This window comes from Rhinolophus sinicus, linkage group LG03, assembly GCF_036562045.2.
Source record: "Rhinolophus sinicus isolate RSC01 linkage group LG03, ASM3656204v1, whole genome shotgun sequence".
NCBI lineage: Eukaryota > Metazoa > Chordata > Mammalia > Chiroptera > Rhinolophidae > Rhinolophus > Rhinolophus sinicus.
In genome coordinates, this window is record NC_133753.1 from 186713103 (window position 1) to 186727792 (window position 14690).

At 32.1% G+C, this 14690-nt stretch overlaps 1 protein-coding gene across 2 annotated transcripts in view; it reads left to right on the forward strand.

Moving 5' to 3' along the window:
* LOC109451424 (cadherin-18) overlaps window positions 1-14690 on the forward strand; it is an 864067-nt gene that overhangs the window by 816014 nt on the left and 33363 nt on the right. For both annotated transcript variants that reach the window (XM_074329055.1, XM_074329056.1), the window contains one exon: window positions 6347-6600. In XM_074329055.1, the coding sequence (XP_074185156.1) occupies window positions 6347-6600 (254 nt within the window). The remainder of the gene's footprint in view (window positions 1-6346; window positions 6601-14690) is intronic.

A 14690-nucleotide genomic window follows, 5' to 3' on the forward strand; every position in this document is an offset into this window, starting at 1 on the left:
TCATGGAAATCTTTGCCTGGGAGATTACTGTTAAGTATGAATGGAGCTGTGTAGTCCAGATACTCGCAAAAATAAATGTGAGTAAAGAGCTTTATGTCCAATTACACTGTCCTTCAAGTATGGCGCTCACTGGCAAGCTATTTAGAACTTAAATATGAGGAAACATTTTCTGAGGATTATATCAGCAAACCAAAATAGCTGCGGGTACTAAAAGGAAATGACAACCAGAACACTGAGTACAATAAACGTCAGGACCAGAGTGATGGATCAGAATATAAAGAATATATGTCCTAAAAATGTAGAAACATTATCAGTTCTGTGAATCTGTGAATTCTTATTATAAGAAATTAAGATTACAAATAAAATAACCTCATGGATTGCTTAATTAGTAATAGCTAGAAATCAAAGACTATGTCAGAGCCAATAAATCAAATATTAGATCTGTAAGCATACTTAAAAGTGCAAAGATCAAAATAATGCTATTAATATATAAGGGAAGCAAGAAAAAATAGAAACACTTTTTAGTCACTGCTTTATGGAAGGTACTAATAATTATTGTTAAAGGAAATACAGATTAAGTATATTACCTTAATTTAAAAGCTTTAAAGGTAGTCACCAGAACAAAAATATAAACGTTTTTGAATAACAAAAGTAAAATAACTTTATACAACACAACTAGAGATACTTAAACAAACAAACAGAAAATGAAGGTTAAAATAAAAGAATAGCAAAATAAATAAAAAGGAAAATAAGAAATGTGTCTTAATGCCTACTAGAATCCAAATCAAATCCATAAAAAGACAAAAGTGATTTTCTAATTCACAATGCATATACAAAAAGGGTAAATATTTATGTAGCACGTTAGATAGCAACAACATTTACAAAATAATATACAGATATTGTAATACACAAATATTGTATTACACAAATGTATTAAAATATATACAAGGATCTATGCATAGAACCAAACAAGTAGAAGATTATATTATGCCTATTTCAGTCCATGACAAAAACAGTGTTATAAAAATTGGAATAATTCAATAACAACTTATAAGGAGGTTGATATATATTAATATCTCTATTCTGAAGACATACCTTTTATTTCCAGTTCCATAGAACATTAGCAATATTAATATAGTATATATATATATATATATATATATATATATATATATATATGTATCTATAGAGAGTTATATATGTATATTTAATATATATATAGTTAATATAGCCTTCTAAAACTATCTCCATTTTTTAATACCCGATAGCCAAAATAGTACAGTCAAAATGCTCTCATTCAAAATGAAATATAACTAAAAATTAATGAAAACTACCAAGTAAATAAAACGATTTCCTCAACTTGGACACTTACCAACCATAATAACAGCAACCTTTTCTTCAATAACATGCAAATCAAAGAAAAAAATGCAAAACAAAATTGCAGAGCTTTTAGACAAAAAATGATAATGAAAAGAATGTATGTGGAAATTACGGGATACTGAATAAGTACTTCTGAGAGTATACTCATAATCCTAAATATATTAAAGACAGGAAATAAAACAATAAAATTAGATAAATTAATGTATATAAGTAAAAGTACAAAGGAAGAATAAAAGCAGAGAACATTAATAAAGACAAAAGGACATTAGAAATTAGAAATATAATTTATTAAATTTAAGTAATTTATTTTTGGGGGGAAAAATATGATAAACAACAAAACAATAAAACAATAAAAGTGAGCCTTAATTAATCTTATTAAGAAACATGGAAAGAATAATGAAAAGTAAATAGCTAGAAAAAAATGGAAAAAGGTATAATATTTTCATAATTATACACAAGTAAATTTCATGTAATTTCTTGTGAAAGTTGCTAAAAAGCAACTTCAAAGAAATACAAGATACATATAAACTGGTTTTATATAAGAAAATGGAAAACTTGTGAAAGAACTACCTCTGCAAATACTTCAGAGTCAATGGTTCACTAAGGAAATTCTATCAAACCTTAAGGATCAAATGATTACAATACTGTTTAAACCTTCCAGCACACTACAAAGAAAGAAAAATATTTTCTGTGTTTCTATATGAAGCAAGTAAGTCTGTATTGGTTTCCTAGGGCTGCTCTAACAAATTACAACACATTGGGTGCCTTAAAACAACATTATCTCACAGTTCTGAAGGCCAGAAGTTTGAAATCATTTAGGAATTGGCTAGGCTGCACTTTCTCCAAACATTCTAGGGGATAACCCATTCCTTGCTTCTTCCAGTTTCTGATAGGTCCACAGATTCCTTCATTTGTGGCAACATCACTCCAAGCTCTGCAGAAATGTTCAAACTGGAATTGATAACCCAGACTTGTAGTTTTCCAAGAAGACAAATTTGGCATAGTTCTGAAATTTTGTTAAATGGGACAAATTATATTCCCATTATCAACCCCCCAACCCTACACCAAATACCTTGATAAGGCAAAATTTCTGGGGTAAATAATGGTGAACAAATGATCAAGAGTGGAGACTAGGTACCTATTCTTTCTAAGTGTTATCTTCTAGCTCTAAAAGGAAGCACTCTCCCCAATTTTTTCTTTAACTTGAGTGTTTTGATCAGCTGTTCAATGTTATGATCATTGTCAAGATCCAGCCAGAATGATTTAAAAGCATGGAGAATTGGCATTGTTATATACAGTTGGACAGACTCTTTCTTACACACATGAACACTCTCTGGTTCTACAACTATACTGATCACGTTCATATTATGTCTCATGTCTATGAAATTATTTTCTATTTGTCTTTGTTTAATTTTAAGGCTAAAATAAGAATGTTGTGTCTTTTATAAACTCCCAGAGACATTTCATGTTATTGTTTTCTGTTGTACCTCAGTAACCTTGGTAAAAACTTGGTGTGTTTTTTTTCCCCAAAATTTTCCCTCTATAATCCTCGGATAAAAATCAGGTATTAAATAAATAGGTTACATCATTCCTGGTATTCTGTATTTGATAGACTATTTTTAAGTTAAAAAAACAAACAAACTCATAGACACAGACAATAGTTTAGTGGTTACCAGAGGGTAAGGGGGGTGGGGGGTGGGAGATGAGGATAAGGGGGATCAAATATATGGTGATGGAAGGAGAACTGACTCTGGGTGGTGAACACACAACGGGATTTATAGATGATGTAATACAGAATTGTACACCTGAAATCTATGTAATTTTACTAACAATTGTCACCCCAATAAATTTAAAAAAATTGATAAACTATATAATAAAACTTAAAAAGAAAAGTCTACTAGTAAGTAGGAAGGTGAAATCCACAGATAGAGTTCTAAGTAGTTTCCCAGGAACAAAAGATTAGTAGGAAATTATTGAAAGATTTATTTAATTATGTTTGGATGATGAGTATTTGGATAGTTTTGCCAGGATTACAGTAATATGAAATAATTATAATCCTAATCCAATATCTATATTCTATTATAGTTGTAATACAAAACAAAGAATTAACATCCATTATATTATATACAAAATCCTGAAATCTCTAACAATAAATGGATATAATTTCTCTCAGTTTTTCTATACCTATAATTCAGCACTGCCATATCATTTTCATAAATGAGGTTGTTAAAATATTTCCATTCACATTGCTTTATATGAGTCTAAATTTCTGTCCCAACCTGAAATAATCCTGTCACTCCTTAGCGGCTCCAGATGTCCATCCATCTGCCAGTCCTGGCAAGCAAGTCCCTCAAAATGATTGTCCCTGCCTTAATGTAGTTAAATATATATTAGATAATCATAAACATGAAATTATGTGTCCACACAAACAGCCTGCTTCATGGCAGTAGGTAGGGTCCTGTTAAGACAAATGACATCTAATTTACTGAAGGACCTGCTGAAAAATGGAAAAGTGATGCCTGTCATATTGGATGCACAGCTTGATAATAATACCTAATGGGGAAGAAGTGACCAAAATACATCCACAAATGTCACTGAGAATCAGAAAGATATAAGAGCCTAGACTGAATAAGTGGAGATGTTTGTTTTAAAATCCTGTGTTATCATGAAAAAAAAAAAAAAGAATGTTAACATCCCTAGTAAAGTAAACAAATCTTATCTTTTTGGCTTTAAGGTGTCAGATACTCAAGTTCAAAGAGACCTTTAGTCATATAAAGTCTACCAGATGCAGCAGGTTAACTCTAAAAAATTACATTGATCTTAAATGAATAGTAAGCCTGTGAAGAAGGCTGCTTTCCAAAAGCAACATGCCTGGATTCTGCCAATCCATGCTCTGAGCCAAGGGGGACCATATCCATCCACACAATTTCTAATAGGATGAAAGTGTGTACCATTTCTAGGACAGATTATTTAAATTTGGACGAGATTTCTTGGGTTAGTCAAAAACAAATTCTCGTTCATTAATACAAAGGAGAGAGGAGTCAAGGAAAGAAAAAGTGCAATCAATCTGTGAAACCAACTAGGAGTTATGTGACCTCCCAAACATGATAGATGCTAGTCACTTTCACAATTAATTTCTACTTTAAATTCTCTCAGAAGGAAATGGCTCCCAATTGGTGGATCACAAACTACAAAATCTATTAACACTTCTTTAAAAAATGTAAATCTAACATACATAATTTTATTATATATAATATACATAATTCTGCGATCTCTAACAATAATTATATTATATACATAATTATGTAATAATTATATACATAACTATATTATAATTATATTATATACATTATATATATATATATATATATTCTATAAATGGTCCACTTTTGATAATTTGAGTTTTTAAGATTTTTAAAATTTTTATTTTGTCTTATAAAACTTGTAAAATATTGTAGTAGCCCAGTCTCATTCATATCCCCATGACCCAAGTAGGTTCTTTGGTTCTAGGTTCTTAATATCTAGTTTGGAACTTAAATGGATTTTTTTTTTTCTTCGGTGCAATCAACATTTTCTGGAAAGGCCCCATTTTCCAAGGCCATTCAGAAGAGACATGGGAAATAATCATCAGTAGGATTGTTCTTTCTATTTGTAAAGTCCCTTAAGGACACTCTGTCTAATCAAAATCTTTTTGGTCCTTAGTGTGAAGGAAAATATGTAAGTTCCTCTATAGGGAATGATCATTCTCTGATCCAGCCAAGAATATAAAACTTCAAGATTGAAGCAAGCTGGTGCAAAACCAGTGGTGGAAATAATTATGAACAACTATCTCTTCTGCTTATTCTCATAGACATAAATAAGGAAGACCAGCATCAGTGGCTACTTCACCAGGCTCAAATAAAAAGGCAGGTCTCTGGATCACCTGCGCAAACATTAACATGGAGAGTTTTGACATTGAGCTCAATTTTCTAACCTTATACATCTGAGCTCATTCTTGGTCACAGAGCCTATTATGTGCATCATGTTTAACATTTTCCAAACATTCTTATCTCAAAATGTACTTCCTCTTGGAAGCATCACCTAGCTGCTTGAATGCATGTAGGTTTGTATCCTTATTATTAATTCCCATAATACGCAGCTTTATGGCACTAAATATACACCACTGTACATGTCTCTTTGCTCTTTTATATCTTATATTAGACCATGTATTCCTTGGGATAAATTACCACACTGGTCTTATTTGTTGCTATATGCTAAATCCAAACAAAAAGACTATAATTTAAAAAGCAAAGTTAATTACACTATAATATAATAAATCAGAAAATAATACAAATACATGAAATGCTACTACCAGCAAAACAGAAGATAAATAATACAACTAAAACAACAAATGTGAAATTCAGAAGTCTGTATAATTTTTTTGCTAAAATTCCAAGGAAATATCACTGAATTGAAAACTTAAAATATTATGAGGTTTTTAAACATGATACAACGTTTAAAAAGAGCTAGGTAAAAGCAAGATGATGATAGAGAAAAATCAGTTGATATGAGATAAATTGTTTAAATGCAAAATACAAAAATAAATCTACCTCATTTTTTTAAATTTAACTAATTAGTTGCAATTATTTTTAAGATTAATAGTGTAGGTTTACAAGGAGATGAAAAGAGTTTCTACAGGAGAGTAAGAATGAGATTCTCTAAAAAGCAGTATTTGATTACCTATGGGGAAAATCGTTTTGTACCTAGTTATTATCATATTTATGAGTGTGAAAAATTCAAAATTGATTCAAACTTGAGTTTCCATAATTTCTGCTTTAGCTAGTATGAAGACAAACTCCATCGTTTTGTTTTTAAAAGAAAATGTATTGACTGTCTATTCATATTTGCTTGTTTCAAAAATGGGAAAAACATGCTTGTTTGAAAGTGATGGCAGTCATAATATTGGAAATTTTGTTTTTCCCCACAGCCACTGAACTATGAGAAAAAGAAGTCCTATACCCTCAACATAGAAGGAGCAAACACACATCTTGATTTTCGCTTTTCTCACTTGGGTCCTTTTAAAGATGCCACTATGCTGAAGATCATTGTTGGAGATGTAGATGAACCACCACTGTTTTCCATGCCTTCCTATGTCATGGAAGTCTATGAAAATGCCAAGATTGGAACCGTGGTTGGCACCGTTTTGGCACAAGATCCCGACAGTGCTAACAGCATAGTAAGGTATGGTATGCTTCAAACTTCTCTACATGTCAAAATAGTGGTTGCCTCACCATTATTTACAATTTATAACAAAAATGCTTAAACTATTTTATTTTCATATATTTTTCTATTAATATAATGAAATTATAGTATTAACTGATCCTTTAATCAAGTGATGTAGCAGATGGGTTGCTGTAAAATTAAGAATATATATTGGGTTGATGCAAAATAATTGCAGTTAAAAAGATTAAAAATAATTGCAAAAATTTCAATTCAATTTTGCACCAACTTAACACACCTATATATGTGTGTGTGTCTGTGTAATCTCCATGAATATATCATTGGCCACACAGATTAGTTTTTCCCATTTGACTTAAGAGATATTAGAATAATTGACTGGGAAAAATATTGTAGGAATATTTAATCACAAACTAGAGAATCTTTGGTCCCTTAGTGATAGCGACAAAATGCTGATCTCTGACTCATCCTGTGTGACTTTAGGAGATCATCTACCCTTATCTGTAAAATAAGAGAAGTACTATCTATCTCTCAGTTCCTGTGAGAGACCAAAAAGCAATGTGCTCTAGAAGTGATCTGCACCTAGTAATCACTCAGCAAATGTGAATTAGTCTGAGGCTGCCTAGAGCACTGAGTTAGAGACTGGATTCTGAAGATAGGAAGACCAATGTGGGAATTCCAGAGTCTTCACTTACTAACTGTGATCTTGCACAGTCATTCAACCTTGGAATTTAAATTTCAAATATATGAACAAGGAATAATGATGTTGTACAGCTATGTTGGTAGAATTAAATTTGATTGATAAAAGTGCTTAGCACCCACGTACCCACTCCCAGCAGAACTGGCAGCTTGAAGCCCAGTGGAGAGATCAACTTGAAAATAAATATGCATCCTTTAATAAGGGTGACAAAATATGATGAAGGTGTGCATGAAAAAAGAACGCCCAGTATCTTCTAGAAGGAATGAGTTGAGGAAGATGGAATCGAGGCTCCAAACCCAGGTTCAGAATTCGACAAGTGGAGGATAGAGACAGGAACTGTAGTTTTTTGTGCATTTGAGAAGCTTGGGTTACCTGTGTGAGAATGACAAGTACTGAGGGTGTACAGAGAAGCTGGAGAGAGAGCACGAAAAGGTTTGCACTGACGTCTTTGAAATTTATCCTGTCAACAATGTTAAGGAGAGAGAGAAGAAAGAACAGATATGCATGTTGCAATTATAATCAAAGCAATGATGGGAAGATTTGCATTTCAAAATAAATGATAATGAATTGCCAAAGTGCTATGAAGAGTGGCATATGTGTGCCAAAAAGATAGACCAAAGGAGGACAAATTGAGGTCAGGGACAGACTTCTTTCAGTGTTGCACTGTGTATCCCAACATACATGAAATCATCCATTCCGCATAAAACAGAGGGTCTCACCCAAGGACAAAACTCTTGCCACCAGTGGACATTTGACAATGTCTGTAGACCCATTTGGTTTTCACAACTGGAGAAGGAATGCCAGCTACCATTGCCTAGCGGTGGAAGACACAGATACAGCTCACAACAAAGAATTATCTTGTCTAAAATTTCAAGAGTGCTGAGGTTAAGAAATCCTTATATAGAGTAAACCAAACTGAATGGGACAGAGACAAAACTAGAGAGCTAATTATACTCATTGAAATATTGTTTTTCTATTTTTATTATTGGGGTGACACTGGTTAATAAAATTATATAGGTTTCAAGTGTATAATCCTGTAATACGTCATCTGCCTATTGCATTGTGTTTACCACTCGGTCAAATCTTTTTCTATCACCATATATTTAACCCTCTTTACCCTCTTCTACCATCCTTTTCCTGGCTTTCCTTCTGCTAATCACTATACTGTTGTCTGTGTCTATGAGATTTTGTTTGTCTTATTTGTTTTGTTGCTTTCAGTTTCATATTCCACACCGAAGTATGAGACCTGAAACAAGGGAATACATAGAAGAAATTTTGAAAAGATATTTTTAGGAAATGCAAACCAGTATATAGGTTTCACATACTTGTGTAGTCATGTAAACATTTCAACCTGTAAATTTTATTTACTAAAAGAAATTATTTACATAGAGTCAATTGTCCCATGATATTAATTACCTCAGTAATTGCTCCATATTATCGGGAGCATTAATTGAACACCCTCTATGTTAAATACATTCTCCCAGTTGTTGCGATGCAAAGATGATTGGTATATTGTCTCCAAATGCTAATATTGAGGAGCACAGATCCATTAGCATATGCATTATTCTTTCCTCTTTGTGTTGGTTAGACTACTCAAATGAATCCTTCTAAAGCTACCTTAAAATAATTTGACTCCATAGCTGCTGTTTCTGGGTATAATTTACATAATATTTATTCTTGATTTCAATAAAAATATGTCATTCACATGGGCCTCTAGGTGCAAACAGTGAATAAGAAACAGAAAATGTTAACAAACATAAAAGCAAGCTTTATACTTCCACCTTTCTCAGTGACTAATCATTTGTACTAATTAAGGAAAAGCACTTTGAAAAGAGATACCTTGCGAAGTGCCTTGAAATGCAATTAACTCCAAGTCTGTCAAATTGATAATGAAAAGGACTTGGAGTCTTACAGACATTTGTGAAGAGCTTCCTGACTTCAGTCTTTTGTATTTCAATTTTCTAAATGATTAGTAAGACTCTTCAGATTTCTAAGAGCATATCAAGTCTAGCTTTTGTCTCTTTCAACTCAAAACAAGACTGTGCAATTTGCAGCAATATAATAACCACCTTTTTAAAAAGTAAAATCAGAACCAGGTTATTTACCAGCAGTGAATAAACCCTTGATTCAAATAGGCTGAGCTCACTGTGAAACTGCAAATAGAATTTGGGAATTTCCTGAGTAGCTACTGAGAGGTAAGCATCCTTATGTTGAACATAGGAAGCTAGAGAGCTCTTTGGAAATGTGATCTTATGCCATGTGACTCTAAAAAATAGTGACCATTCATGGCTTGCTATCTGTGGGCAAAGGGCTTTATATAGCACGGCCAAAACATTTTTAATAACCTTAAGAGTCTATATTACCAGTCCCATTCTACAGATGAAGAAACTAAGGCTCAGAAAGTTAAGTAATTTGACCAACTTTATATAGTGATAAAGTGGCAGATCCATACTTTGAATCCAGTTTTGCTTTACTCCAAAAACCCTGTTTGTTTGTTGTTTGTTTTTAAAGCCACAATACCCTGCTTCTTATCTACTCTAACGACTACTTCTACTCCTAATCACATGCAATTGCATTTATAGAAGTCAAGTATCACAAAGTAGGAAACCAATGGATGTTTTACATGGTCAGAAAAACACTGATTAATGCCAGTACCTGGGGTCTACACTCTGTGTGGATGATTTCATAAACTGGAAAAAAGAGATGATGAAAAGAGACAAGAATTATTTTACAGTATACTCCTACATATGGTAATATACACTGCTGCTAACACGTACACTACTATAGTTCTTTCCACTCTAGATTTATCTATATATTTACTTATTATTAATTTTCATGCTTTCTTTGTATAATAACTTTAAAGGAATCAGAAGGAAATAAATATTGTGCTTTATTGTTTCAAAGGCTCATGTGGACACTATTTAGGAAGCAGCCACCCATTTATATGCTAACATAAGAAATAAAATAAATTGTGATCAGATTTGGAAATATTTTCCAAATTAAAAAATGTTTCTAAAAAAATAAAATATCTATCTGTCTGTCCATCTATCTATCTATCTATCATCTATCTATCTATCTATCTATCTATCTATCTATCTATCTGTATGTATATATTTTAAAGAATAGTTATAGATAATTAGAAATGTTTACTCAGCCTATTTTAAGTTTAATTGTAGCCTCAGTGAACAAATGCCCCAGGATACTCAGTGAATCCTTACTGGTGTGTCTGTTTTTCTTATGAATCTCTCAAATTTTCACCTAGCTCATGATGAGATGGCGGTTAAAAATACTGCATTGATTTTGAATGTTATAACAGCAAAAATAAGAGATGTTTCAAAATAAAAACAAGGTAATATACCACATTCAAAGAGGAGAATATAAAAAGTTGATTAAGAAGGTGTGGGGAAGGAGGAAGGGGATGATAGATGAGGGTAAAAGGGATCAAATATATGGTGATGGAAGGAGAACTGACACTGGATGGTGAAAACACAATGTGATATATAGATGATGTATTACAGAATTGTACACTTGAAACCTATGTAACCTTACTAACCATTGTCATCCCAATACATTTAATTAAAAAAAAAAGTGTGAATGCAGGATTCACAATTTCTAAAAGAAAGGCAAAGAATAATCAGAAACTGTTTCAAAATATATTCATGTTAAAGAAAGCACCTGATATATATTGAGTTGTATTCTGTAAACCAAATTTACTTAAAAACATTAAGCATATTTAATGTCAAGAATATCTTAAATGACGCTTAATGGCAAGCTTTAATTTACTCTCATAAAACTGTCATTGTCTTCTGATACAAAGGAAACAACCTAAGGATATTTAATGCAAATCGGGTAGAGATAGAAAGAAAGCAGGCTTCCACTTAAAACTAGAAATCTTTGTCTATAACCTGTGTTTTGTAATTGTGTAGCAATCCATGTAGCCAAGTTAGCATATTTAGATTGACTAAGAACGTTACTGCTAAATGTCATGTGACTGTCACATTTGAGAATGTAAAGGGACCTAAATATGACTGAGCCAACCCTATTCTTATATAGATGAAAATTCCTATAAACTAAGAAGGCTGAATGACTGACTCCAAATCATACAGCTAACTAATCATAGAGATTGTATAAGAATGTGGTCACTTTTGCCATGGTCTAATAAAGATATAAAGACTCCTAATTTACACCCCCATTTTTGGGCACTAATTTCTCTAACAGCCTAACATATGGTGGTAACCAACCCAAACTGCAGTCCTGAACCCAAGAGGAGAATCTGTTTTCTGGGCAGGCATGAGTAATTCATCTAACCCTGGAATGAATACGTAAGCCCTGGCTTAGTGACGCTAACTCTACTGATTGGAGACTAAACATCTTTATAGCTTTCATGGGAATATTTCAAAGAAATAAAAAGTGTTTCACATGGTTTTATAGCATTACTAGGACACAGGATTATTGGAATTTATAATATTTTAGTAACTTAGAGGCATAAATAACACAGGGAAACAGAAGTTTTTGTCCAGGGGTTTTACTTCTTTCGATACTTTAAGTTTTATTGGATCAAGGTTTTGGTTCAGAAAATTAAAAAGCTTTCCAAAATATCTATGTGCTGCGTGTGCTGTCCATTCTATGAAACACACTACACTGTTTTTTAAATGACAAGATCCTTATGTTTTATTTATTTTTCAAAGATTATTTTCTGGATGCATGACTTGTGGGAAAAATTGCATCCCCAAAGTAAACAAAGGGAACCTTAATTTTTTTAATGGACCTGAGCTAAACTGCACGTATGACTTTTAGTTAAAGACAAGGCCAAGCTGCTGGAATATTCCACAGCGTATATATTTATTAAACTTGATCTCAATTATTGGTCATAGTCAAGTTTACACAAACACCTGTTTGAGAGGCCAAATCTCAATTAAATAAATGAGCTTTACCACTCACATTCTGGATCTTCAAGATCTAACGTGTGACAACTGAAAGAAATCTCCTATACTTTAAGCCAACTGATATTTCTTCAAATAAGTCACTGTATAAATGGTTTTCTACTGCATAAGTTTTCAATTAATTTCTTATGAAATGGACAAACTATAATGAAAATAGTGACTCTCAATACTGAAATTTTGTTATTGAAATGAGGAAGAACTCATCCAGTACATTTTAACATGACTAACAATTATTTTGAGTCTATGCCTACATAAAGGGAAATGCAAAACCAAATGGTGAACTGGGTAATTTGTTTAAAGTAGCTTCCCTTGAAGAAAATACTTAAATAAATGTACCCATTATTGACAGTGACTGTATGCTACTGCCACAACTTGTCTGCCTATTTGTTGGCCCATAAATTCTAATATGAATAATGAATTTTCATCTTCTTTCAATATAATGCATATTCTTTTCACTTTTCTCACTATATTAATGTAAACATATTTACTTTCTGAGCATCAATCATATTAGTTTGCAAATACTTTCTCTTCTTTTTCTTTTTGGCAACCTTGTTTTCCTAAGTAAATCATATATCCAAGTAAGTCACAGGTCTTGCCATTTTTCTTTTTTAATATTTATTGTCCCTTCCTTCTACTCCAAATAAATATTTTTGAATGAATGTATTAAGCCTCAAATATTGTCTCCTTTTTCAAAAAGGAGCTTATAAATATTACTCAATAAACCTAGATTATATTTTAATCTCTTGCACTAACTAGCTCCTTGATATTGGGTAAATTTCTCTATCACTCTGTGCCTCAGTTTCCTTCTCTGTAAAAGAGGGGCTATTAATAGTAACTATCTCTTGCAGTTCTTTTGAGTATATAATGAACTACTATTTAGAAAACATTTAAAGCATGATGTATAGTACATTGTAAATCTGCCATAAACGTTAGCATTTATTATCTCTTACTACATTGCTTTTGTAAACAACTGCTATATGTTTACAAAAGTTTCCTCCCAGTCTCACAATAATATTCCTCTATAGTAGGAAAGTAGAATTTGAAGAATATCTTTAAACATTTTGAACAGTTATATATACTCAGTTCACACTGGTTTATTTTTTTTTATCAATGGACTAGAATATAAAATTTTAAAAAATTCTCAAAATTTGAATTTTTCAGGTTTTATCATTAATCCCAATTAGGACCTATATCAAATGGTTGCTTGATATTATACTTGCTGATATCCTCAAAATATTAAATTAGCATTAGCATTTGCAAAACAATTCTAAATATATTAATATATGTTCATAAATATTAAGACGTTCTGTTTAGTTTTTGAAGGTTCATAAAAGGAAATAAATGAATTTTATTGTGAAAATTATTTGAAAAGTTACCTACTGAGAATATTTTCATTGTTTTTTGTTTGTTTGATAAAGTTTGTGGAGCCATGTCACTACTTAATTTTAAACTGTTAGCATTGAATGATTTGATATTCAATCTGCTAATAATACTTCTGAACAGTTTCTTTTCTCTCACATTTCTGTCTTCCATTTTTTTAAAATTTTTTCCTCCCTATGGCTAGGCAAAAACCCAAATGTAGTTAAGCATAACTATTTAGTTCTACTTGAGTTGAAATTCAATTACAATTCAATGACTAAGACTCTTTGGATCCAAGCATACCCGATATCTAGCCCTTATTTTGTAGCTTTCCTGAGTTACATTACACAGAAAACTAAGAATTAAATATATGAGTCTGAGGACACATGCCTAGTACCTTTTTAAACTATGCTTACCATTTTTTTAAAATTATCTACATATAGGTTTTATTTTTTTAATTCAAATAAAAATACATTTCCAAAACTATTCAATCACTAATAGTAGTGCTTCCATTAGAAAGCTCTGTGTAAAATGCCTAGAAGAGAGGGATTGCTCTGATAAAGAGACTACACAATTTCAGATTCTTAATTTAGCTTACAAACAGAAGAAACCCCAATTTTCTTTCAGACTGACAGTTCTGAAGTGTTCAGATTTCTAACATGGTGCATATTCTGCCATATTTCATAGGGGTGTATCGATAGCAATGTACTCTAGGCGTTGCTGATAGTTTCTGCGGGAACCTTTGAGGTTGAATAGCAAGTTTCAACTTTAGGTCCAACTTTCAATACAGAAACCATTGTTATCTAGAGTACCCACAACTGGAAAGTTTCTTGAACGCAGGCTAATGGTAACTGACTTTAAATACAATAATAACCAGATTGCCAACTGATTACATTTTAAAGGATGTTATCCTTTCCATGTAGCAAACTTCTTCTATCTCACAGTTCAGCCTTCCACATCAGGCCTCTCTGAGTTAGGGATATTAGGAGAAATTTTTGTGATATGAACTCAAGTCAAAAATAAATCAGTTTCAGTGCACCATGGCCTAATGCTTTGAAAAGCCCAATGGCATATCTTGCCCACTATTCTGT